The 26739-nt window shown below is 49.8% G+C and overlaps 1 protein-coding gene across 12 annotated transcripts in view; it reads left to right on the top strand.

Moving 5' to 3' along the window:
* PTPRT (protein tyrosine phosphatase receptor type T) overlaps positions 1–26739 on the top strand; it is a 1057545-nt gene that overhangs the window by 973473 nt on the left and 57333 nt on the right. For all 12 annotated transcript variants that reach the window (XM_059133123.1, XM_059133124.1, XM_059133125.1 and 9 more), the window contains 4 exons: positions 1782–1869; positions 15686–15762; positions 23987–24023; positions 25454–25551. In XM_059133123.1, coding sequence (XP_058989106.1) covers positions 1782–1869; positions 15686–15762; positions 23987–24023; positions 25454–25551 — 300 coding nt within the window. The remainder of the gene's footprint in view (positions 1–1781; positions 1870–15685; positions 15763–23986; positions 24024–25453; positions 25552–26739) is intronic.

Below are 26739 nucleotides of genomic sequence, written 5' to 3' on the forward strand. Positions count from 1 at the left end.
CCCCCAGCTCTGATTGGGAACGTCTGTGTCCAGACTCCCACTCTGCATCTCAGCTCGGGTGCCAACTGGTCATCTCAAATGTGCTTCTGCTGTTGCAGCTCTTACTGTGTGGAACACGGCGAGAAGCACACGGCCTCAGCAGGCGTCAGGCGCCATTCTAAGCACTTGAAGTGCCCAGAACACGATGTGTAGTTCCTGCCTCCTCGGTCTCTCTCTCCCCATGTACTTCCTCCATCTCTGCAACTGCTGTGGCTCTCCACTCACTTCTTCCAGCCAGAATCAGACTTCATCCCTCTTTCCTTCATGGTCCACACCTACAGCAGATGTGCTGGCCCCTCTCTACACTCGCCTTCCCATCATGCTCACCCAGTGCCCACCACCTGGAAGCACCTCTGGCTTGTTGCCCAGGGATTTTTCTAGAGAATATGCACCGCTTACTCGCAGAGCATGGCGGAAGTGCCGAGGGATTTCCTAAGAGTTGTCCTCAACCCGTGGTACATGAGAATTGGTGGGTAGATACCCCCAACCTGCAATGGGCCTGTGAGATGAAAGCCTGGATGTGCACTGTGGTGACTTGCTTCTGGGGTACCATGTAGTGACTTCCTTCCCGTGATCGTATCGTTGCCCCCACTCTCTCACCTGTGCTCCTTAGGATTGCCTCCCAAGGAAGATCTCCTCTTCAAACCTTTGTTTCCAAGTCTGCTTCTGAGGGAACTAAAATCTACAATATTCAACTGACCATCCTGAAAATAACCACTTCTCACTACATCTACAGCCACCGTCCCAGTAAAGGGTCCGCGGTCGCCTCATCTCTTACCCGGACCATGGCAACAACTTCCTAAACGATCTCCCTGCCTCCTCCCCAGGCATCCTAGAACCTGGGTCCCCTATTTGAGCCAGAAGGTACTTTGTAAAATATAAATCAGATCCGCTAACTGCACTGCTCACAACCCTCCCATGGCTCTCCATCTCACTTAGAATAACACCCAACTCATGACTGGTGACCATAATACCTTTTATAGTTTGAGCTGCCCCAGCCCCTGTGGATGTCCCCATCACGGCTCTCCCTGCCTTACCCTTGGATACGGTCATTTGGTTACCGTTGTAGCACCTGCTGTTCCCTCTGCCTGGAAAGCACATCCTACTTTGGGCACAACTGAATTTTTCACGTGATTAAGGAGTTTGGTACTACATGCAGCACTGGGCGTGGAGCATAAACAATGAATTTTGGGAAAGTGAAAAAAAAAATTAAAAAAAAAAAAAAAGAGTCAAGTTAACTGTTCCCTTCTTAGAGAAGCCCTCCTGGACTGTATGATCTGAAGAAACTCTCACCCTCCCTTCTCCCTGCTTACTTTTCTTCATAGCACTTTCCACGGTCTGAGTTTACATATGTCTTCTCCCTCATCCGTGGCATCGCCCGGTTGACTAGAAGCTCAAAGGGAACTTTGTCTATTTCTCTGTATCCCGAGTAGCTACAGCAGTGCCCAGTACATATTAGGGACTCAGTAAATACCTGTTGAATGAGTGTGTTAATGAGCAAATGACTCCCCTCCTGAGCCACGTCCGGGCTCTTGACATACAGAAGGCATCAGTGACATTTGAGTCAATGAACGAGTAGATAAGTTGATGATGGGGCCAAGTTCACATTCTCCCCAGGCCACGTCGAAGAAGACGGAGCCCTTTGACCATCCCAGTGGATCCGATTTCCCTTCCGGCTCATCGACACAATGGAGAAGGCCCCTATCTCGGGCCATTCTAACCACTCTGTCCTTCCTTTCTAGGCTTTACCAGAGGGGCAGACGGCTTCGTGGGACACAGCCAAAGAGGATGGAAACCGCAATAAGAATCGATACGGAAACATCATATCCTGTAAGAGCCCTGGGGGCCTGGGGAGCAGCCGACTCAGGTCCCAGAGGAGCCCAAGGCTACTCTGGTCACACTAGGGGCAGGGGTTATGGGTTCTGCTGGCCCCCACTAGGGGCAGGTTCATGACTTCTGCCAGTCCCCACTGTGAGAGGAGCAGGTGCTGTAAGGTAAGTGCCTTGAACAGCACATGCCCGGCATGGCAGAGGCCTGCATTGGCCAAGACACTTGGTGGCCCCGAGCCTGCAGGAAGAAAGCATGTTTTGTGCAGAGGTCAGGGAGGCACGCAAGGTCATGACTCTTTGTGTGACATTGAGCTTTAATATTCCTGTAATCACCCGTGATACATGGTTTGATGAAGGCTGTGATGCAGAGTGGTTAGAGCCCTGTGGAGTCAGACTGCCTGGGCTTCTATCCCAGCTCGGGTCCTCGGCAAGTTACCTGACCTCTTGAAGCATCAGTTTCTTCCCTTTGAAATGTTACAAACAATAAAGACAGGGTCATTTTAAAAAGGTAGGTGAACCTTTGCACAGTGCTTGGCACCATTACTTTTAGCCACAGAGTTAGTTTCTCGTGGTCCCTGAAGGTCAGAACAGATAAATAATTCCACCTTCTTTGAACCAGAAATCACTGACTACCCATCAGGTGACATGAAATCAACCAGGTTGGTAGGGGGATGGGCGTGATCAGGGGTCCATTCTGGAAAGATCACTAGGGTAGCTGATTGGGAGGATGGATTCAATTGGGAGAGCCTGGAGATGGAGGGACTGGAGGCTACTGCAGTGGTCCCAGCAAGGGACAGTGAAGTCTGAATAAGGACAGTGCCAACACACAACATTGTGTGTGACTGTGCGTAATATTCAGTGCTAGACAGTGAGACAGGGAGAGAGACGTAGGTCACACGGTATTATCACTACAAATACTGATATGCACAGCCTTCAAAGCAGCATAAATGCAGAGAGGACAAAGTTACTTCATGCAAAATGTTGAGCCTATAGCCTGATTGAAACAAGAGCTGGCAACAGCTTTTGTCTGCTATGGTATATTCAACCTGGACCTTTTGACATCTCACTGATTTGTGCATTGCATCTCTGGTCTCAGCTCTCAGGATTACCCCGTCTAGCCAACAACAGAGGGGGGAAAAAAAAAAAAAGACCTTGAATAACAAATTATTTCTAGCCCAGTTCAGTGTTTTGTTTTGTTTAACTGTCTAGACATTGCCTAAGAAAAAAACTTGGAGGAAGAAAGCATAAGATACAGGCAGCTTGCAAAGGAAGAAAGAGGCAGAAGTTTTAGCTTAGCTGTTTCCTGTGCTGATTTAGGAATGGGCTATGAATGGTAGAACTAATCAGAAAACATTTATAATTTGTCTCTTGGAAGATAGTAATGTAGGCAGCAAGATTTCTTGCAAGTAAAGCACTGAAAAGAGATGCTTGAACAATCAGGATGTGTGTTTTTAAGACCCACAATGTGTGGGCCTCTGCTGACCCAGGCCTTGTGCTGGGCCCTCTGTCTCTGCTCCCATGGAGCTACCGTGCTGGGCACAGGTAGCAGCTCACTCTGGCCATCCTCTGCTCGGGCACCATGCATACCATGTCCTAAAATTATGGACTGTGAGACCTTAGGCGATCACGCCAAATCTTAGTCATCTCTCTGTAAATTGAGCACAATGAGGTCTTCCTCCTGGGGTGTTGTGCAGATAAGAAAAGATAAAGACTAGAGCACTGTGAGGAGCCCTGGCCTCTCTGAGAGACAAGAATATCCAGCCTGGGCCAGGCATCCATGCAAAAGCCCATGGGGGCTAAGGATAAAAAGATACACCAAGCTGTCTGTCTTCCAGATTTCCCTGCCCATCCTTGGTCCCCAGCACCTTCGCCCAAGCCCTAGTCAGCTCTCACCTGGACTCCGTCCAGCCATTTTCCTACAGCTGCACATCTAATCAGACCCCCAAATTCCACTTATCTATCTCTGACACAAGCCAGGGGGACATCAAAATGTCCCATCAAAATGGGAATTGGATCATGTCGTTTCCTATGGAAAACCCTTCAAACAGCTTTCCTGCATTTCTAAACATTCCTTATCCAAAGGTCCTTAGCCACCTCTCCAACTCCTGTTTCATGATGTGTCCTCTCCATCCCGGTTTCCTCAGTGAACCCACACTGATCTTCATTCAGTCTCTTGAGCTTTCTGCACCCCTTCATGCCACAGGGCCTTTGCACACTCTATGTACTCTATCAAAGTGCCCTTCCCACCTCACTTTGCTCTCCTACTAAGTTCTACTTATTCTTCAGATCCTTCTCAGTCATTGCCTCCTCAGGGAATTCTTCTGGCCCTTCAGATTTGGTCAAAACCCCATTATTCACTCCTTGGGGACAATGCATGTCTTCTCTTAACCCTCCTCCTCATTGAGATTTGAGAGGCATTTGGATGATTATCTGCTGACTGCCTGTTTTCCTCACTGGAATAGATGCTCTGTGACAGCAGGCAGATGACTGTACTTCTGTGTCCCCAAACCTGGTGTATGGCTGGGGCTCAGCAAATAGAAACTTAATGTTGGAAAGCAGACTCTGTGCAAGACCCCCAGAGAGCTTCAGCCATGGACCACTCCCTTCTGGCTTCTCAAGTAAAATAGAGAATATTCGGGAAGAACAGAGGGATGACAGAGGGTACAATGATATGCAGGAGGAAGAAGGGACTGAGTCTGAGGGGGGGGGCAGAGAGCTGGGACACAGGAAGGGGCAGGAAGAGAACCATCCTGGCCCCTGCAAAAGCTGCAGCTCAAAAGGCGTGATTCCAAGCAGCAAGGAGAAACAATGAAGGGGATTGAACTCCATCCCTGGGGGTACCGAAGACACTGTCGGCTCTCATCCCACCCACACCCCATGGCCGCCCCCCCTGGTGTAGAGGAACACCAGCAGACTGTCTGGCATCCTCAACCGGGACTAGGGTGAGTGAGCGAGGCACCGGCATGCAACGTTCAAGGAGACGCCATGCTCGGGGGAGCGACCCTGAGAGCAAACGCCTCACTGAGGGCTGTGCCCTGGGCGCCTCACTTGCTTCTTCCCCCTCAGGCTGCCCTGACTGCTTCTCTTCACCCGAAGACCTGCTTCGAAACTGGGGCAAGACACTCTGTGGAAAAGACCGTCTCTCTCTGGCTGGTGAAATAAAATAGCCCAGCTCCTTCCCACATCCCACTGAAGGTGTGTTCTCTACCTTTTCCAGAATTTCCACAGGGCCTGGGCTGCCGTTGTCCACCACAGGAACAGGCTTGAAACACCCCCTCTTGGGGGCTGCCTTCTCTGGGCTGCCTCCCCGCCTCCGCTTCCTGCCGGTGCCCCTTGCTCCCGCATCAACCACATGCACTGGGGTCCTCCTCCCGCATCTCCTTCTGGGGAAACCCAGAGATGGCAGAGGGAATTCAAACACCTAACGATACCACCTCAACGGGCCCGAACAATCTTTCTCACAGACGGATCAGTAATTCTCCAGGACACCGCAACCCGAGTCGGTCTGCACTCCCTACAAAAGGAGACAGGATCAGGCAACCTGTGCATTCAAAAACCCTGGAAGATGTACAGAGGAACCGAGCAAAGAAAGAGTCGTGGAATTGAAACAGGAAAGGGGAAAGAGAGACAGCCCCGAGGAATGGAAAGTGTTCCTGTCCTTGTATGTGTCCCTCCCAAAGGCAAAGTCTGCCGCGGCTTGATAAATAGAAATATTCTTGGCACAAGAAGAAAACCGGGTGTGATTAGCATCTTAAGGAACCCAGAGCTCTGGGAGGCTGGAGTGGAGGACAAAGACCCAGGCCAGGAGGACAGAGAAGATTAAAGGGGAAGAGGAGGAGGGAGAGCGCTGCCTGCAAATGAAACAATGAAAGAGACACCTTGGTTAAATCAGCCCTTTCTTCCAAAGGAAGCTGTTTAGAATTGGGTAGCGGAGACCATGGGGTTTCCAGCGGTGGGATGACAAGGCAATGAAAGGGAAGGAAGTGCACGGAGATCCAGAACAAAGAGTTCTTTGCTTTCAAGTGGCTCTGGGACAGAGTCTGTGGACAAGGGGAAATTTCAAGACCACCCCCCCACACCCCCGCCCCCAGTGTTCCCATGTGTCTGTGCTTCTGGAGGGGGTGTCCTGGGCTGGCGGTTAGAAGTTGCAGGGAGGGGAGGAAGTGACTGCAGAGGGTGCAGATTTCATCAGCTCTGTCGGGGCGGGGGGGGGGGGGGCAGGAAACAGATGGGACCCTCCAGGGGGCAGGCGGGAAGAGAATTGAATCAAGTGGTTTTTGTATAAAGGGGTGAGCTAGGTAGGTGGGGGGAGAGGACAAGGAATAGTGCAGCCCTCGAGGCTAAGTGTTCAGAGGAGAAGCTACCAGGACCCCCCAGAAAGATAGACGACCTAACTGGAAGCGTGGCCTTCATAGGCACTGCAGCGAACCCACGGTGACTCCAGCAAACAGAGCTGAGGGAGTAAGCACGTTCGTCATGTTTTCTCTTGCTCCAGCTCGTGCAAGTGGTTTCCATTGGCCAAACCCAACCCAAAGCCGGAGGACGGGGGAACCTGCAGACCTCGTTCACTGGGCCAAGGTATACTAGAATACGGAACATGGGCTCAGGCAGAGCCGGGTTCTAGTGTCAGTTCCGCCCGGGACCAGACGCATGACCTTTGGCGAGGTCACTTCCTCTCTCTGACCCTCGGTTTCTCCTCTCTCAGGGCACAGAGGGCACATTAAGATGAATGACTGCTGAATCCAAATCCAGCGTAGCGACTTTTAAACCCAGCTGAGACTGAGTCCAGCCTCTTTGAGCTCACAGGCAAGGAGTGATGGGCCAGAGATGTGGAGTCCCCAGCCCAGGTCACACCGTGGGTCTGTAGGATGGCCCCACCCAGCACTCCTGGCTTGTGCTGCCAGAATACCATGTGACCCTGACAAGGAATCCTTCTGCATCAAGACACATCGTGCTCTCGGGGGAGAACGTGCTTAGGGCTCCGACCTCAGAACAAATGGCCGACTGGGATGAACTTTTCAGAGAGGCCCTTCTCACTTCGAGAGAGGAACTCAGGTTTACAACAAACCTAGAGGCTTTTCTCACAGTGGTTTCTCTGCTGATTCTGGGAAGACAGACCTGGAATGGCAGAGCGGGTGCGTTGTTCAGTGTGTCTGGCTCTCAGTCCGCCTTCTCCTTTGGGGTCTCTGAGGGCGGGGTGGGGACCCTGCAAATGGGCCCTGGTACAGAAGTCGTCAGTGCCCTGGTTCATCAGAAGACTTGCTCTGGCCACTGGAGCCCTCTCTGCCTGCCTACAGGACAAGCAAGAAGTACCAAGAGATGAACCATCCCCAGGAGCAGCCTTCAGCCGTTGACTGAGAGAGTGGGTGTGTGAGCATTCTTCCTCCTCTCCCCTGAGCCAGAAAAACCCACTGGATCTCTCAGCAGGATGAAGCCATAGTGATCTGCCATGGGAGCTTGCTTGACAACACACCCCTTACCAGATTCCTTCCTCTGTCCATCTCCTTCCCATTCCCCTTCCCACTTCTGGGGATCACCTCCCAGGCTGACTACTTGTACTCAAATCCTGGTCTCAGATTCTGCTTCCAAAAGAACCTAGATGAGAAACCGTCCTTCCTTCCAGAAAGTTCCTTTAATGGAGTGTGGGCAGGACAGCCTGCTTAGGATGAAGCAGTCAATGGATCGGGTGGTCCTTGTGTCTCTCACTTCTCCCAGTGCTCTTCTCCTCTCTGCGCAACTTCTCTGCCCCCCTCCAAAGAGCCACCCAGCCTCAGCCGGCACAGAATGGGCAGAGCTAGGAGGTGCAGAGACTGCCAGGCTCTTTTCCTCTTCTACCCCAGCCACCCTCTCTCTAGATACTGGCAATTCAATCAAGACTGAAGGTGCTGACCTTTACCTTCAATGAGGTACCAGGCAGTCTCAGTGGAATTGTCTGCCTCCTCCCTATCCACTCGTGCAAGATGATGGCATTAACATTTCCAATCCTTCCAGGAAATGATATTTCAGCTCCACAGTTCATTGTAATGAGCCAAATCTCTTTTCTCTGAAAAATTGCACCTTTCCTTTACCCTCCTGAGTGCCCAGAAGACAGGAAGAAAGCACATCATACATCCAAGTGAGAGTCTCTCCCCGGCCCCACCTCTCTCAAGTGATTCTTTTCTTAAGTGGTTTCCACTCGAGAAGACCCATTTGTAGGGCTGCCTTTGTTGGGGGAGGAGGGGAAGAGAGGCTGTGGTTTGTTTGGAGAGTTAGAATGGTGGGGTGGGGAACACAGTGGGATGGGCAGTGTTGGAGTCAGAACTGGCACAGAAGGGGGGTGGGGGCGGCAGGTCTTGGGGTTTCAGGAGGAGTAGGGATCCCACCAGTCCATGAGAAAGTTCTCGATCTTACACCTTTTCCTGAGTTGTTAAACTTCTTGGAGATTTGAGTTTCTCATCCATAAAATGGAGTGAACACACTCACACACACACACACACACACACACACATACCCACACCCCACTACCACCACCACCACCATGACAATCAAATATCAAAACATCCGTTAACCTTCTTAAAATAGTACCTGGAATATCGTATTCATGCCACACAGATACATTCCTCTGGTTCACCACATAACACAAGGCAGGTGTCTAGTCCCAGGGCCCAATTCCAGAAGGATCTTTTGGTCTTTCCCAAGACAAACTGAAGAGAAGAACACGGGCACCTCACTGCATAATTGAACATTGACCTACACGCTTAAACCAGAGTGTGCATCAGCATCTCCTAGAGGGCTTGTTAAAATACATATTTCTGGGCCCTACACCAGAGTTTCTGATTCACCAGGTCTGGGCTGGGACTCAAGAATTTGCATTTCTTTTTTTTTTTTTTTTTTAAGATTTTATTTATTTATTTGACAGAGAGAGATCACAAGTAGGCAGAGAAAGCAGGCAGAGAGAGAGGAGGAAGCAGGCTCCCTGCTGAGCAGAGAGCCCGATGCAGGGCTCGATTCCAGGACCCCGGGATCATGACCTGAGCTGAAGGCAGAGGCTTTAACCCACTGAGCCACCCAGGTGCCCCAAGAATTTGCATTTCTGACAAGACCCCAGGCATTGCTGATGCTATTGGTCAAGGGACTACATTTTGAGAACCACTGATCTAGAATAATAATTACACTGGATTTACATACTTGAGTTTGATTTCTTACAACACACCGGGTGCCTTCCTATCTCACCTTTTTAAATCCTTGCAGTACATCGGCAAAGGTAGATAGGATTTTGATGCTATAGTTGGATAAATGGAGACTCAGGGAAGGTAAGGAGCTCGCCCCAGGTGATGTGGTTAGTGTATGACAGACCTCCCACCTGCCTCCTGAGTCTGCCCGATTCCTCTGCAGAGGCAGAACTGGCTGTCAATCTGGGGACAGGACAGAAGGGGGTAACAGATCAGGGGGGTAACAGATCAGCTATGGGGAAAGGGGGTATTTGAGCACAGGATCCAGGCACACCTTGCCAGTTCTGTGTAGAGGAAAGAGCCTTGGGTCCCAGGCTATGTTACCTACTGTATGGCTATTAAGCAAGGGGCCTTACCTCTTTCTGGTTCTCAGTCTCTCAGACACAAATATGAATTCATCTATTAAATAATTATTGAGTACCTGCCATCTGCCAAACACCTAGAGGAGTCCAGTAAATAGGATGCCCTTCCTTAAATAGGATGTGAAGGGGAGCCACAGGTTAATCACATAGTCACAGAAATACAGCTGTTCTAAGAGTTCTGAGGAAAAGTCCAGGGAGCTCTCGGAGTCTGGGGTGGAGAGATCATAGGAGACTTCCTGAGTAAGGAACATTGAGCAAAGACCTGAAGAATGAGATGTTGCCAGACTTTGTGGAGGTGGGTTGGGGTGTTCCTATACATGTGCAAAGGCCCTGTGGTCAGAGCAGACATTGTGCATTTGAGCAACTGAAAGAAGAGCATAGTTATCAGCATAGTATTTGGGGAGGGGAGCATGAGGCTAGACTGGGAATTGGATCCCAGACCATCAGATCATGCAAAGCGTTGTGGGCTTTGTTCCCTGTTAGTAGTGTCCTGAACTGATTCATACCAGCTTGCAAGAACAGATTGTTAAATTTTCAGGAATTTTGTAAGCTAGTTGATGCCATGTTGGTAGCTTGAAATTAGTCATGGTGGGAGTATTTATACCACAGAAACCAGCAGACTGTACCGATCAGGGCCTTTTTTCCCTCCAGAGAGCTGTTTGCTAAACATTTAGCAACATACCACTGGTCTTTGTCCTAAAATGACAAGGAACAGATTGATTCCAGAGGGACGGTGTTTCTGTTCCCCTGGAGTTATGTTCGGCAGAGCTCTTTGGATCCTCATATCTTTGCAGCTATGTCTCCCCTCCCCTGCCACCGGCTTCCTCTTCCCCACAAGCCGGTTCTTGCCCACCTCCCACCTCAGCTGAGAGCCAGGTGGAGCCAGCCTCCTCTCCCCTCACCATGGACGAGTTTGCATCTCCTCTGTGTGACTCTTCTCAGCATCTCGTCTGGAATATCAAACGCGGAGTACCAAATTAGCTGTTTTTCAGGCTTGCAAAATGTAGATAGAGCATAATGAACGTTCTGGGCTGCTTGTAAATTACCTTGTATAAACTTCACGTTGCCCGCTGCCCCATCTTTCTCCATGTGCCTGTGGATAAACACAATTTTTTATCCTTCTAATTATATAAAGTTAGAAGAAGAAGGGGACACAGAATAATATTAGCATCTCCCAGAAGGAATAAATAAACCATGAGGACACCACTACTCCTCACAGGGCTGAATTCTGTGCTTTCAAGAATACTCACCATACACACCTCCTTGCCTCTGCAGAAGGTAGATTTACAGCTGGTACAGAAGGACAAGTGGGGAACACCCATTCCTAAGCATCTCAGCCCTGAGCCTCATGTCCAGCCCAGAACCACCATTTAGTAAGCACCTGCTGCATACCAGGTACTGTCCTAGTACCTTTTTTTTTTTTTTTTAAGAGCAATCTTAGGTTTCAGAAGAAATGAGCAGAATGTACAGAGAGAGTCCCCATGGGCTGCCTGCCTCCCTCCCACATTCAAATCCCCCTGTTATGAATACCTGAATCCGTGTGATGCATTTGTTACAATTAATGAACCAATCTCGATCCATTATTATTCATTAAAGTCCATGGTGTAGAGTCTACTCTTTGTGTTGTGCAGTTCGGTGGGATTTTAAAAAAATGTGCAGTGACATGTATCCTCCATGATAGTATCACACAGGATCATTTCAGGACCCTAAAACGTCCCCGTGTCCCTCCTGCTTATCCTGTCGCCAAGCCCCTGGCAGCCTCTGCTTATTTACCGTGTCCATACTAGAGTGTCACAGAGCGGGAGTCACACAGTATGAAGCCTTTGCAGACTCGCTTGTATGTTTCCTCCCTGTCTTTTCATGGCTTGATCATTCATCTCTAAATATCACTGAATGCTATTCCACTGCCTGGGTATACATTTGTCTATCCATTCATGTACTGAAGGACATCTTGGTTCCCCCCCCCCCAAGTTTTGGCAGTTGTGAGTGAAACTGCTATAAACATTTGTGTGCAAGTTTTTGTGTGGACATAAGTTTCCAACTCATTTGGGTAAATACCAAAGACAGCAATTGCTGGAATCATATGATAAGAGTATGTTTAGTTTAAAAAGAAACTGCCAAACTGTCTCCCAAAGTGGCTGTATCATTTCACATTCCTACCAGCAATGAACCGAGAGTTCCTGTTGCTCCATATCCTTGCCAGCATTTGGTGTGGTCACTGTTCTGGACTTGGGCCATTCTAGTAGGTGTTACAGAGATGTCTCGTTGTTGTTTTAATTTGAATTCCCTAATGACATATGATGTCGAATATTTTTTACATACTTATTTGCCATCTGTGTATCTTTTTTGCCAAGGTGTTTATTCAGATCTTTCACCCGTTTTTTTTTTTTTTTTATGGGGTTGTTTTCTTGTTGAATTTAAGTGTTCTTTGTATATTGTGGATACAAGTCCTTTAGCTGATATTCTGCAAAGATTTTCTCCCAGTCTGTGGCTTGTCTTTTCATTCTGTTAATACCCTGGCACTTTTCGTGCCTGTATTTTCTCATTTAATCCCCCCAACCCTCTGTAAGCTATATAGTATTGGCTCCTCTTTGATAAGCAACCCAAACTAAGGTCGATCAGTTGACTTACTAAGTGATAAGGCTAAGATTTGAACCCAGATCCTGACCCTCAGCTTCATACCCCACATGATGGGTGTATCCCACTGGCTACTGGTTAGCCCTCTGGGAGTGAACCTTGGTCATTGCATAATAAAATAGCCTTTCACAGTCTTGGAAAAGTAGAGGTATCCTGTGTATGGATGCCTTGCAGAGCCCAGAATGGATATTTGCATCTAAGTGCCTTAATACAGGGTTGAGTGCCTCTTGTAACCCAACCCCTGCCTACCTTCTTTCTCTCTCCTTCTGTTGCTATAATCCCCTCACACTGCTGTGTCCACAGGGCAGGAAATTGTTTTCTTTTTTTTTTTTTTAATATTTTATTTATTTATTTGTCAGAGAGAGAGCGAGCAAGAGCGAGCATAGGCAGACAGAGTGGAAGGCAGAGTCAGAGGGAGAAGCAGGCTCCCTGCGGAGCAAGGAGCCCGATGTGGGACTCGATCCCAGGACGCTGGGATCATGACCTGAGCCGAAGGCAGCTGCTTAACCAACTGAGCCACCCAGGCATCCCAGGAAATGTTTTTCAGCTTCTCCAGTGTGCTTGCTTTTTCAAGAGCACTGTCTTCACTTTCTTTGTTCCCTCTGATGGAAGGACCCTTCCTCACTGTCTACTGGTTAAGTCTTAGCCCACTTTTAATTCCTCATTCCCATACTCTTCACAAAGCCCTCCTTTCTCCACTTCCTAGACCTTGAAGTTCTACTTCTGTGTATAGTCTGTCTCCCACACGAGATTCCTTAAGCATGAGTATCATTTTGACAGTACCTCCTTAGGCCATTCAACCAGCCTGCACATAGTAGGTTCTTTATGAATGGAAGAAGACATGATACTGACAAACACCATCATCTGGTGGGTAGAGGCCCCTTTCGTCTTTAAGAATATTTAACTTAAATAAGTTTGTTTCTTGTTGGTTTTTTAAATCCTTTTTGCTTTCAGATTTTAACTTTCATTTTATGTTAAATTGCCTCTCTACATTTTAAGCCAGAATCTCTGTTTCCAGTGCCGTTTCCAGGGGCAGTCATAACTCAATAAATAAAGGAGATTTTTGAATCAATAAGTCATTAGTGAGACCAATGAGTGAAAACACAATGTGTATTTTCACTTTCTGAAGGATTATCATTTTTGTAACCACTGGTGATGGGGCTCAACAGTGTCAGCTCAGAGTCAGGTGCTGGGCCTTGCCTGACTCCTTGTTCCTGGAGTGGGGTGGGAGGGGTCCCCCAGGAAGTCCTACTCCTGGGGGAGCTAGAGTACTGCAGGATCTGGGACCAACCATTTGCACAGACTCCAGGAGCAGTGCCTGCCAGATGCTAGAAGTCCAGGGAGAGCACCATGTGTGGATAGAGTCGGCGTTCAGGTTCGGATAGACCTGAGATAGAATCCCAGCTCCGCCATGAGCAGGCTGCATAACGTTGGGAACGTGCTTAACCTCCTCAAGCCCCTATTCCTTCATCTGTGAAATGGGAAGAAGGAACATACTATATCATCATGGTATCATTATATACTGTAGTAATCCGCAGAGCTATGTTGAGGAATAAATGATTGAGTGTCTACTGGTTCTACTAAATAAGTGATTGAGAGCTAGGTTGAGGAATAAATGATTGAGTGTCTACTGGTTCTACTAAATAAATGATTGAGAGCTATGTTGAGGAATAAATGATTGAGTGTCTACTCAATAAATGATTGAGTGTCTACTGATACTGGCCATGAACTCCATAAAGGTGAACTTCGGACTCCCAGCTTCACCCCCCACTCCCCCACCACCCCCAAAGAGATGAGTTAGATCTCCCACCTGCAACTCTCACCCATGAGGAGTAAGAAGAGTGGCAATCCAGCGTATCTCTGTGTCTATCATAGTGCCTGGCACACAGTCAAGGACTAATTTTTGTGAACTAGTGTCTTGCCCAGTCTTGGGCCTGTTTATCCATCCTCGGTTCCATTCCTTGCCTTCCTCTCTTCAATTAACCCCTGTGGGTTGCATTTTGTAGTCTCTTGCCAGCTGGTATTTGGCTGACTTTGGCCAAGGACATGCCCTGGTGGGAGATTGTAAGTCAGCGAAAGGAAGAAGCCAGGTACGTCTCCAGCTCCCACCACAGAGTGGGCCCAGCCCCACCTCTGATAGCCTTGCCCCAACATCTGCCCCACCATTCCTGAGGGGGGTGGGTAACATCTCCTTGCTAGCACTGATCTCTGAGTTACACAGCCTCTCTCTGGCTTCTCAGCTCTTCCATCACTGGCTAACCAATTCTCTGGCATTAATCACCCCCGCCACGTACACTTGAAGCCATCTCCAACATCCTGCTTAGACCCCTCTTTGGAAGCAGGAGTTTCTGAGCTCAGAATTAGTTCCACGACGCACGGGCCATGTGGCCAGTCAGTCCTTGGGAGCCTCAGTGTCCTCATTTGTAACAGGGCTATGCTGCTTGTCTCCCAGGCTCACTGCGAGAGTCCAAAGAAGTGATCCATTCGTATGCTCACTAAGGATTTGTAGAGCACCTGCTGCAAGTGGAGGCCCAGAGGATGAAACAGGGAACAAAGCGCTAATGGCCCTGTTCTCGGGGGCTCCCTGTTCGTAGTAATAGATGTGCCCCTTAAACTGCAGAGGGCTGCATATGTCATAGCAGGGTACGCTGGCCCAGCCTCCTGATCCCAGGGACACTCGCAGATGCTCTGAGTGCTCCAGCCCACTTTCTGGGAACCCTAGCCCTGTCCTAGATTGGACAGCAGAAGCAGGGACATGTAGCGATGGGTGACAGGGACCCAGACAGCCAGCTGAGCCCCTCCTCCCTCCAGACGCAGCCAGGTTTTTCCGTTCATGTGCATCCTTGGCATGTCACCACGTGCCCTAATTAGTTGTAAAGAATTAGCCTGATTCTTCTGCACGAGGGCTTTTTTTCTTAATGGTGCTTATTTGATGTTATTTGGAGTAAACGTGCCATTGACTAAACCCTGCAAATCTTGTTTATGCCTGGATTGTGTCTGAAATGGCATTCTCCATAACATGTTTTCAGTTATTGATGACCCCTTTTATAATGACGGAGCCTGCTTCCCTTGAATGATTGTATTGATAACAATATGTGGCCAACAATCTATTTGCAACAATTCTCCAAGAGACAAAGGGAAAGCATTTGCGCACATGAAGAAAATAGGCTAATTTGCCATTTTTCAGCAATAATGAAAACATGTTAGTTCGGATCTGACGCTTCTCGCCTCCTAAGTGTTCTGATCTCTCTCACGCTGTCGTGTGAAGAAGGTATTTCTACTGCCCTTTTAATGACAAAATCACGAAGACTTAAAGAAGCAGGCGACTCACCCAGATGGTTCATGATGAGTACTAGAAGGGCAGGTGGAAAAAAGGGAAGGAGCATACACAGTGCTTTCTAAGGCACAGCGACCTCCCTGAGCCTCAACGGCCTTATCTGTAAATGGGAATGATAGCAGGGTGGGACCAGGGGTCAAACGAGAGAAGGTATGGGAAGCAGCCCGATGCCCATACTACTGACGCACGGGAGCCTTGCAGGTGGGCAGTGCTGGCCCTCGCCACAGCCCCTCACCGCCCGCCTCCTTGTTTTTTGCTATCTCTCTGCAGATGACCATTCCCGGGTGAGGCTGCTGGTGCTGGATGGAGATCCGCATTCTGACTACATCAACGCCAACTACATTGATGTGAGAGTCTCCCCAGGGCTGGGCGGTGGGGCTCTGGGGTTGGTTGTAGCAGGCTTGAGACCCATGGCTGTCCCCCAGCCTCTCTCTCAACAAGGTGGCCCTCCTAGAACGTGTCCGGAGGGGTCCAGCCCCTCCCTGATTTATGTAATTAGCATAACCCGCATTGATTATCTGTCTGAAGCTGTATCCTCTTTGGAGCCGGCTGGAGTAGCCCGCTCCATGGGGCCTCAGGACAGCTGTCTGTCTTGTTCCTTCACCCGTTAATTCATTTGTACGTGTGTCTGTTTGTCCATCCATTCATTCATTCGAAGGCATAGCCATTTATGCAACACAAATTTAAAAGTGCCTGCTGTGTGCCAGATGCTTGGAACCATAACACTTAGAGCACCATGGTCTCTACCCTTTAAAACCTGAGCAGGAAGATAAGCTATGCACATCAATAATTCCAGGGCAGACTGGAAAGTGGTAAGTGTCACTTGTTCAAATAAAATGCTGCAGGGAGGGGCACCTGGGTGGCTCAGTGGGTTAAGCCTCTGCCTTCGGCTCAGGTCATGATCCCAGGGTCCTGGGATCAAGCCCCACATCGGGCTTTCTGCTCTGCAGGTAGCCTGCTTCCTCCTCTCTCTCTGCCTGCCTCTCTGCCTACTTGTGATCTCTGTCAGATAAATAAAGAAAAAATCTTTAAAAAAAAAAAATGCTGCAGGGATTCAGAGGTGGGGGGGGGGAATCGCTTTTTCCATCAGGAATGCAAAATGTGATATGAACCAAAGCTTCAAGCACAGGATGAATTTAAAGTATAAAGAGGGCAAAGATGGGGCCTCTAGTTAGAATAGCACAAGCGAAAATGTAGCAGCTGGAGCCAGAGCGTCTGTAGTGGCTCAGGGTGAGCAGAGCTGAGACTATGTCATGGGGATAGTGGAAAATAAGGTTGGGGCTAGGTCATCGGTGGTTTGCCGTCAAACTTAGAAAGCCGGGCTTGATTCTGTAGGCAAGAGAAAGCTGTTGGAAGTTTTGATCGTGGAGGTGACCAGTGCAGAGCTGAGCTTTGGGATGATTTATCTATTGCCAAGGATAGTATAGATCCGAGGGGAGAGCATCTGGGATTCAGACACCCAGTTAGGGAAGGGGATTGCTTCACCATGGAAGCGAGAGTTTGCAAAAGGGGAGCATGGCCGCCGGGGGTAGAGGGAGGTCCTCTCATAGCCGGTGCAAGCCAGGCTTCTCAGGACCTCAGCTTGGAACCCAAAGGCCTTGACGAATGTCGGAGCTCCTCTTGGTCCCTCTGATGCCCACGTGTTTCTAGAGACAGGCTATGAAGTGGAGAGGTGTGCATTTGAATTCCCCCTAATCTAGGCCAATCCAGATGATTCATTGATTCGACAAATATTTATTGAGCCTGGTGTTAGTGATTTGTCTGTTTGCTCTCAGATCTATTTCTTGTCCTCCCAATGCTTTGCATTGCTTATCTAAGTATGTGTGCCATGGTGTGCCTGTGTCAGTGTGTGAGTGTGTGTGTGTGTGCGCATGCATGGCAGGAAGGAGAGCAAGCTGACCCCTACAGAGAAAGCGCTGATGGGAGATTGGAAGGTGAAGGGAGCCTCCACCAGGCACCAGCTTCCACCAGAATTCCTGCCTCTGCCAGGCAAACCCAGCTCTGGGGTCTGGCAGCTTCTCTGTCTCCCGTCATCCACTAGTTCCAGGGGCCGTCACGGTCTCCTGCTGGTGCCAGTCTCTGTGTTGCCCCTCTGTTGCCTGGTTAGCATCTCAGCTCCTCTATCACCAATGTCACCAGCGCCCCATCGGAATTCCCTGCGTCTGAAACACCCAGAGTGGTTTCAAGTCCCCACCGAGACCCTGGCTTTACAGAGAGCCTAACTGTGGTCAGGACCTGGGGCTGGAGTTTCAGTGGAAGTCAAGGTCAGCACGGACTCTGTTCCCGTGGCCCTCCCAGGAAAGTTCACAGAGAGATGGCCAGTTCAGAGCAGCCCGTCTCGAGCCTGGACAAAGCACTCTGACTATCTGCCCATCATAGCTGCAGCCTCTCCTTTATGCATCTAGGATTCATTTCTCAAACACTGAGCAGGTCCTCCACTGTGTGCTGGAAATCCAAACCTGAAAAGGGACTCAGTCTGGTAAGGGAGGTAGGTAAGAAAAGAGACCCTCATAGAGCAGGGCCTGTGCAAACATTAAGGAAAACCAAAGCTTTGGTTGGGGTGGGGGTGGGTAGTCAAGGGAGCCTTCCTGGAGGAGGTGACACAGTGCTGCCTTAGCCAGTGAGTAAGAGTCCAATGAAGGAGGATTGACAGTAACCTAAGATCACCTCTTGTGTTTCAACATTACTTTAACTAGGACTACAACCTCACAAAGCAAGTGCCATTGCTACCCATTCCCAGGTGAGTTAGCTGAGGCTTTGGATTAGTTATGTAACTTATCGAGGATCTCACTGCTAGGATGTGCAGGAGAAGGGCGCAGGCATCTGATCAAGGGTCACTTCCCCAACGTATTCTGCTGGCTTAAATAGTAGCAGAGCGATGACAACAGCCAGTGGCTCTAAATGAGTCATGTTTGGACCCTCTGATGGGTGGTTTCAAAGGAGACGAGTTATGGAGACCACTCAGTAGCCCCCCAAGTTTGGTAATCATCCCCATTTTTTTCAGAAAGGGAAGCTGAGGTTGAAGATGTTGCAAAGTTTGGGGAGTCTGAGTGACTCAGTCAGTTAAGCATCTGACTTTTTGATTTCAGCTTGGGCCATGATCTCAGAGTCATGAGATGAGCCCCGTGTCAGCCTCTGTGCTGAGTGTGGAGCCCGCTTGGGCTTCTCTTTCTCCTTCTCCCTCTGTCGCTTTCCCCCATCCCTCTGTCTCTCTCTCCCTCTCCAGAAACAAAAACAAAAAAAGTTTAAAGAGGTTACAGAGCTTTAGTAAGGCCATGGGTCTGGTCAGCAGCAGAACAAAACTAGGAACCAGACCAGATGAGTTCCCAGCGCGGGGCCTTTCCTCCTGCTCTCCCCATCCACGCCCAGACAGCACCTTGCATTCCCACTCATAGTGGGGACTCAGCATGCAATTAACCAGCCTGAACAGTACTTCCTTCTGGTTTCCCCTTGAACTTGTCTACAGCTGAGTACTTGTGACAACCCCAAAGGCCCACATGGGGTCTGCCAGCCTGGCGTGCTGTAGATAGCATTTGCCATCTGAGTGGTAACCCTCCCACAAAAGTGACTTTCCTAGAAAGACTCTTCCCTAGATAAACAAAGTTGCGCGAACATCTGACTACAGTCAGAGCCAAGACGCACTTGGGTATGTTAGAGGCAACAAATGAAATTGCTTTAAATGCAGGTGAGTCTCTGTGATGTCAACACTGAAAACGCCTCCCATTCCCGCCAGGTTCTAGCATCATTACAGTGCGTTCTGCAAGCCTTTAAGAATAAGAAACCAGGGGGCGCCTGGGTGGCTCAGTGGGTTAAGCCGCTGCCTTCGGCTCAGGTCATGGTCTCAGGGTCCTGGGATCAAGTCCCGCATCGGGCTCTCTGCTCAGCAGGGAGCCTGCTTCCTCCTCTCTCTCTCTGCCTGCCTCTTTGCCTACTTGTAATCTCTCTTCATCAAATAAATAAATAAAATCTTTAAAAAAAAAAAAAAAGAATAAGAAACCAGGGGTTGAGGTTGCTCAAGGTTGCATGGCTAGAATCCAGTTCTCTGTGCACTAAGCATACCCCACCACCTTTTCCCTCTTGGAAAGGTAGACTGTGCAGACAGGCCAGCCTCTGCTAGATGCTGTCTTCATAGGTGACACTGGCCTCTGCTGGATCTCAGTGATCAGAGTCATGAATTCAGCCGTTGCTGGGCCGGTTGAGTCCGGAACTTTCTGCTTACTAGCCTTATGATCTTATTTACTTGTTCTGATACCTGTAAGCGGGATAATAATGCTGCCCCAGCAGAATACGATAACAGATGTATCTGTCAGTCTCCCCTTAGGAAACAGGCTCACTCAAAGGGAGTAATGGGAGGCGGGGGCTTAACAAGGTAGGAACAGGGTTAAAGGAAACCAATAGGGTGGGGTGCAGTATCCCCGAGCTAAAAGGGGTGACCTCTGACAGAGAATCAGTGCCAACCTCAGCGGCCTGATGGGAACAGATCTAGAAGAACACACCCGCAGCCTCCCATGGCCTCTGAGCTTCTGCTTCTGCTCCCTCCTCATTGGCTGAACCCAACTGGAAACCAGCGGTCATAAAACCCCATGACGTAGTCCATACCGGTCAGCATCCAGCCCACAGCGCAGAGCAGAGTCTGGAAGGGACAGGCGGGAACATGGCGGGGGAAGCATGTACCAAGTACAAGCACCTCCTCACACACTGTTACCAATATGGGGTGGGGTGGGGGGTGAGGAGTCCCATGAATTATGAACCTACCATGTTCTCCAGCAACCTTAAAATGCCTAGAGTCCTTTTGGGGATTCCTGGAAAGACACACCCTAGATAGCTCCCCAGGTCCTCACTCTTTTGGCCTGCTCTCCCCCACTGAAATCCTCCTGGACATTTGCTCTCCGAAGAGTTAACTGCCAGAGTCATTTATCCCCAGTTGGATCTTGACGATCCATTACAACAACTCCATTTGGATAACGAGCTCGATGGGGCCAGCCCTGTCTGTGCCTTCAGAGGCCATGGTTCCGCTCCCGTCTGAACCATCCCGCCGGCGGGTTTGTTTGCACGCCCGAAAATGGATGGGCCACTTGAATCTGTTATAAATTACCAGTCTGGAAATAAATATCGTATCTGGGTCCCCAGTAAGTAACAGATGCAGGAGTTCAGAGTGAGATAAATGCGTTTTGGATGCAAGCCTCTTTCCCATTCCTCACAGACGGATGGAGGCAGGCCCGGCGCTGGTTTGCAGTCGATCTGTGTGCTGTGTAGGTGGGACTTCAACGAACTCAAAGTTCTTTTAAGGTTAGGAAGTTTTCTGCACCAGTTCTTGGCAAATCCCCAGTAAAGCCCCAGCCGAGCAGTACGTTTCCTTTTATCTCCATTGCTGAGGAATCGCATGGTTAGAACGTTTTCTCTTTGGGGACTCGATGGGGTCTTGGAGACCAGAGAGGGCCTTTTATGCCCATGCAGCATGCAGATGGGCACACGGCACACGTGCATGTGTGCATTTGAGATGTGTTTATCAAGGCTGACAGCCCAGACAGACTTGTGGCTGCTGGGGACACGGGCACATGCAAGCCGGACACAGCCTTGTCCTGCCGGTGTGCTCACTCCGCCGGGGAGACAGACAACGAGCATGTCCATAACCAAGGAACATTCTGCCCCTGAGTGATAAGTGCCCTGAAGAAAAGGAAACCAGAGAAATGTGAAAGGGGCCAACAGGGTGGTCGGCAGGGGGCTCTCTGTGAAGTGACTGACAGCCGAGCAGAGGCCGGGCAGCAGGGAGGGAACAAGCCGCCCAGCTCACCGGGGCCAGAAGCGGCCGGCCCAGGGAATGCCCTGTGCGAAGGCCTCTGCATGGAAACATGACTCCTGTGTCTCAAGAAGAGCGGGACAGCCAGTAAGCCAGGGCGAGAGCGGTAGGAACCGGGCATGCTCCTGGAGGAAGGGGACAGGAACGCCATTAAGGGTGTCCCAGCATCCCCTCTGAGACCCGCCGATGCAGACATGCCATCCACCAGCCTTTGCTAAAGACTGCTCCCAGCTCTGCGTGTAGGGTCCACGGCCCAAGGGGACAAGAGGACAAAAGCCGTATTGCCGCTCATGTGCTCTGTGTGTTGGTTGGGCACATGTGGAAGCCTGCAGGACCGCTCGGGGAGGAAGGCTCATTTGAGGTGCGGTGCAGGGAAGCAGGGACATGGGGCTCATGGGAGGGCGTGGACAGTGACAGCTGCCAGTGAGGCTAGAGACAGATGAGGAGTCCTGAGGTAGGACATTTGGGCACGATCATATAGATGGTGGGGGGCCACTGCAGGCTGTTTGGTAGGGAAATACCAGAATCCGATATGTACTGGAGAGTTCATTCTGGTCGGAAGCAGACGGGCAGGGGGACCAGACTGGAGGCAGAGAGGCCAGCAAGCTGTGGCTCCGGTCAGGAGGGACAAGGACCGCAAGTAGGAGTTGACGACTCAGGTGACAGAAGACGGTGGGCTTGAGAAACCACACCCTTCCACACTCTAGGGGACGATCTTCTGTTCCCAAACCTAATCAAGAGAACCCCCAGAGTCTAATTCTTCCTGTAAGCCTCGGAACCCCCGTCCATCTTTTTTGAAGGAACAAAGGCTCTGGTCCCTCTCACCTCCCTTCTCACCTCTCAGGTCTCAGAGAGGGGCTCAATTTTCCATTAGAGGCAGAGCAGTGAGGAGGGATGGGCTTCCGATCGGACCATCACTCAGCGGTCAACACAGATGCTTAGTCATGGTAAGCAGCCCATGAATGTGTGCCAGACGACCAATAAAATAAATAATAAGAGAAAGTCATATATGCTAAATCTTGGACTCTAGCGCCTGGGGCATAGTGACTGCCATGGAATCTCAGTAGCAATGCTACAGTGTAAGTCTGAGAACCTCATTTGAGGGTAAAAGATCAACGGAGGCACAAGGAGGTTAAGTGTTAGCTGCAAACCACACAGCTCCCAAGGGTCAGAGCTGGGATGCGAACCGAGGCCATCAGGTCCAGAGTGTGTGCACGTGACCCCCTCCAGCAGTACCTAATTTAGCTGTGTTCCCAGCCACTTGTTCATTGGACATTTGCTCTGAGTCTCACACTGTGTGAGGCCCTATAGACTTTTTTTTTTTTTTTTTTTTTTTTTAAACTTAGAGGAGGCAGTGTTTGTCCTCAAGAAGCTGATGACTTCGCTAAGAAGTTATCACACCAGGAGTTTAGGTGGGGCTGTTGATTCCTGGGGACTGTGGTTAATCTACCGGTTCTGGCCATGCCACCGGCCCTGGGTTGGTGCTGACAGTGAACTCAGGCATCTCTAGAATATGCCCAACAGTTGGAAAGTAGCTACTCAGTATTTATGGGGCGAGAGGAAGACTGAGCTGTAGAAATACGCCAGGGGCTCAAAAACGCGTCTTTGAATCAGAAAGTGGATCCGGGACTTGAAAGATGCCACATCTGTTTTACCATTAACCACACAGATGGCGATTCTGGCTCATTTCCTGAGTGAGAGGGCCTTGAGGCAGCTCATTTCCCCCTCCCCCTGCCCCTGACAGGACGGAAAGACTGATCGCCAACACTGGAGACAAAAAGAGAGATTCATCAACCGTTCAGGCTTGTTTCCTGCTGAGATGGTTAACCCTAAAGCAAAGTGGATTTCGGGGCTGTCTGTGACCTCTCCACCAGCAGGATCCCTAACTGGCATCCGTAGTTTGAAAACGCATCCATCCATCCATTCATTCATTCACTCATGTCTTCATTCTGTAAATACTGTGTACTAAATGCAATCGTTGTCCAAAACGTGAACTCTACCCAGTACGGTATAATTCCTCTCTGGAACTAGAAAGAGCATCTCCCATGGATTGCCATAGGCAGGCAAAAGAGAAGATCTCTTCAACCTCTTCCCCAGTGATGAAGGTGATGGAACACAGAGGGGCCCCACACCTGGGCACGGCAGGGCCTCCTGGGGCACCGAAATACACAAACATATCAGAAACTGGTCTCTGAACCAGAAAGTGGCTTTATCATCCTCTAGGTCACACCTGTGTGCCCCCCTCCCACCCCAGTGAGTGGGACTTCCAATTCCAAGCCCACCCTGTGGCACAGAGAGGCACTGTGGCATTCTTCCCAATTTTTTTTTCCTAATCCTTACTAATGCCAGGGGCCAACAATGCAATGGTTTTCTTCTGTCAAGTGCCCTACAGAGACTCCCACGGTGTTCTGCACACAGTTAGGACCCAAGAGAGACTTTTTGATGGTTTGTGTCCCACAGGAACCCCAAAATTCCTTCTCTGCCTTTCTGGGTGCATGGGCATAGGTAACGGCCACCCAGTTTTGCTTCTAAGGCAAGCCTATATGGGCCCCTCCCAAGTAACTATTACGATGGCTAACTCATTGAGTGATTTAATAAGAGTTTTCCATGTGTTACCTAATTTCATCTTCGCCACTTCTCTGGGAAGTGTCTGATGCTCTTCTCATTTTGCCTGTGAGGGAAGCATGTCTTGGAAAGGATACCTATTACTATTGTGGTGTTTGCGAGCTTTGACTGGAGGCCCTTCCCTCTGCTTCTCTCCTGTCATCCAGGGATATCATCGACCTCGGCACTACATTGCAACGCAGGGTAAGTGCCCTCCTGTCCCTCAAAGCTGTCCTTGCCCTTCACTGGAAGAGAGGAATGGGCTGCTGGCAGCCAAGAAGTCACACGGGCGTAGGGCCGGAGAGCCTCCAGGGGTGTCTGGGAGCATCCATTTGTTTGGGAAGGAAAGATGGGACAAATTCAGCTCTAGGCAGAGGGATATGAGTAAGAGATGAAGGAGGTACAGCTGAGAAATGGTCACAGGCAGGGCAGACCCGAAGCCTCAGCCTCAGGCATGTGCCCCAGGGATCCACCATCGAGAGCTAAGGCTGATGGTACCTGATCTCCTGGACAAGCGTGCGCCTAGAAGAGAAAAGTATTCAGCCGTTCTGGAAAACAACTTTGACCGTACATGATCAGAGGCTTCAAAATGATCCTACCTCTTGAACCCTTTAGGGAAGAAATCCTGTGGATCATTAGCTAGGTGGGCAGTCACATATACAGAGATACTCGTCACAGTGTTATCAGCAATAGGAAAAAAGTGAAAAATCTTAAATGCTCAACAGTTGGTAGCTTGTTTAAAGTAATGATACTTCCGGGGCGCCTGGATGGCTCAGTGGATTAAAGTATGATACTTCCGTATTATAGAAAATTACGCAGTGAACATGTACCATGCTTGGTAAGAATTTTTAAGAGCATGCAAAATGTATATAATAATGCCTATAATAATTTACTTATTACAGCAAATGCATATGTATAAATACATACACACATACATATATGCATATATACACACATACATATACGGGAAAAGGCTATTGAGATTTTTATATCAAACACCTATATTTCTTTTGTAATTGTAAAAGGGATGAAGGCCCAGGACATTGAAAGAGAAACTTCCAAGGAAATTGCTTCGGACTCTCAGATCCTATCTCCCTCTCCTTGTCCATTACTTCTCCCTCCCTCTGTTGGGGCTCCAGGGGAATGCTCCCTGTGTTTGTCAAGCTCAAAATCAGGCCTGTCCGGTCTGCACTGTGAGCGTCCCGCTCCCGGCAGCTTTCTGTCCTCCCCCCTGCCCCCTGAAACCCCAATTTCCTCCCTGACTCTCATTGAGGTCCTAGGGCCCGTATCTTATGAAAACTGCCTTAAGCTCTATTATTAACCCATAATATAGTCCCTATAAGGTGATAGATGGGGGCAAATGGGGCTGGGGGACAGCCCCTGAGCAGGACAGAGGAGGGAAGAGGAAAGGCTGTGGGTGTTTCCATGGGTGCTGCAGACCGTGCTAGTTTGGAATGCCGCTTTGCTTTTCTGCTCCGGCCCCGGTCTCAGCGACTTGGGTGTCCCAGCGGGGATCATCCGGCCTCGCTCTCGCTCGCCTATGCAGAGCCCGGACGGACCACCCAGGAGGGACAGCCTCCTGGCTGCCTCCTTGCACTTGTGGTCTTTGACCCTGTCACCTTCTCTGTCCTCAGGTCCGATGCAGGAGACTGTCAAGGACTTTTGGAGAATGATCTGGCAGGAGAACTCGGCCAGCATCGTCATGGTCACGAACCTCGTGGAAGTGGGCAGGGTAAGCCCCTCCTGCAGTTACCTGGACAGAGGTTGCTGGCCCTGTCCTCCTGAGCATCTCTCTGTTCTGTGCCTTATGGCACGTGCCCCTGCTCAACACTTCCCTCGCCACAACCCGCGTGGGAGAAATCCTCAGCCCTGCTTCCCATTCGGGGAATACGGCCTTTCCCTCCAAGTCATCCTTTTCTCCATCCTCGCTCGGTTGATGACGTCATCTCATACCCTTTGGGGCAACGAAAGCCATCAGACATGAACGCTCATCTTCACACCACAAAGCCACAATCCCACTTGCATCTATGACCGTCTTCTCATTCTTCCCCTCTGTTATCAGGGTGAACCATAAAAAAAGGGCCATTTTTGTTGACCCAAATGGTAGACTGTCTGCTGTTCCTAAAGGCTCAGCCTCCTGCGATGGAGGAAGTGACTCTAGCCCCTTCAAAGGCGATCCCAGTGCCTCGAGTCACAGATTCTATGCAAGCATTTTCTCATTTCCCCTGTCACTCGAAAAGCAACTCTTTTTCTCATTGCTGGATTCGTCCCCCGAACATACAAAACATCCTGAGCACCTTCCCCCCGAAAATACAAAACAGGCCAACAAAACGGATTCTCTTGTCCCTGCTTTTCTGCCCAGACTTTGAAGACACACACAGGCTCTGTTTCTCCACCCGTGTTCTCTTCCCCCTTCTCCATGCCATCCACAGTGAGACGGTCGGTATCACCAGCATCCTTCATGTTGACGAATTCAACCACCACTTCTCTCTTCTCATTGAACTCAGTCTCTCAGAGCATCCGACCTTTTGCTTCCCTTACCTCTAACACCTTGATAGCCCTCAGGGTTCAGGCCTTGGCCTCCTGCTCTGCTCTATCTCGACTCCGTCCTACGTTGTCCTTAGCTAATCCTAGGGCTTGGAGATGGGACTGCTATGCCCGGCTTGCTTTCGCTCACTTGGTAAACTGCGGTTATGTGGGTGGGTGGGCTGTTGGGTTGAAAGGCAGGGTGCACAACACCAGAAGAAAGAGGGCTTCTCTACTTAGCATAGGAACTAACCGGAGAGTGGCCAGGTAAGTTTTTGTTTTGGCGAAGGACCAGATAACCCGTTAAAATAAAGAGTCCTGGCCTCCAAGATCATGGGAGAGAGAATCTGGGCTGTCTTCATAATCAGGAGAGGGCTGTGAACATCTCGTGGCC

The sequence above is a fragment of the Mustela lutreola genome, chromosome 9, assembly GCF_030435805.1.
Source record: "Mustela lutreola isolate mMusLut2 chromosome 9, mMusLut2.pri, whole genome shotgun sequence".
Lineage (NCBI taxonomy): Eukaryota > Metazoa > Chordata > Mammalia > Carnivora > Mustelidae > Mustela > Mustela lutreola.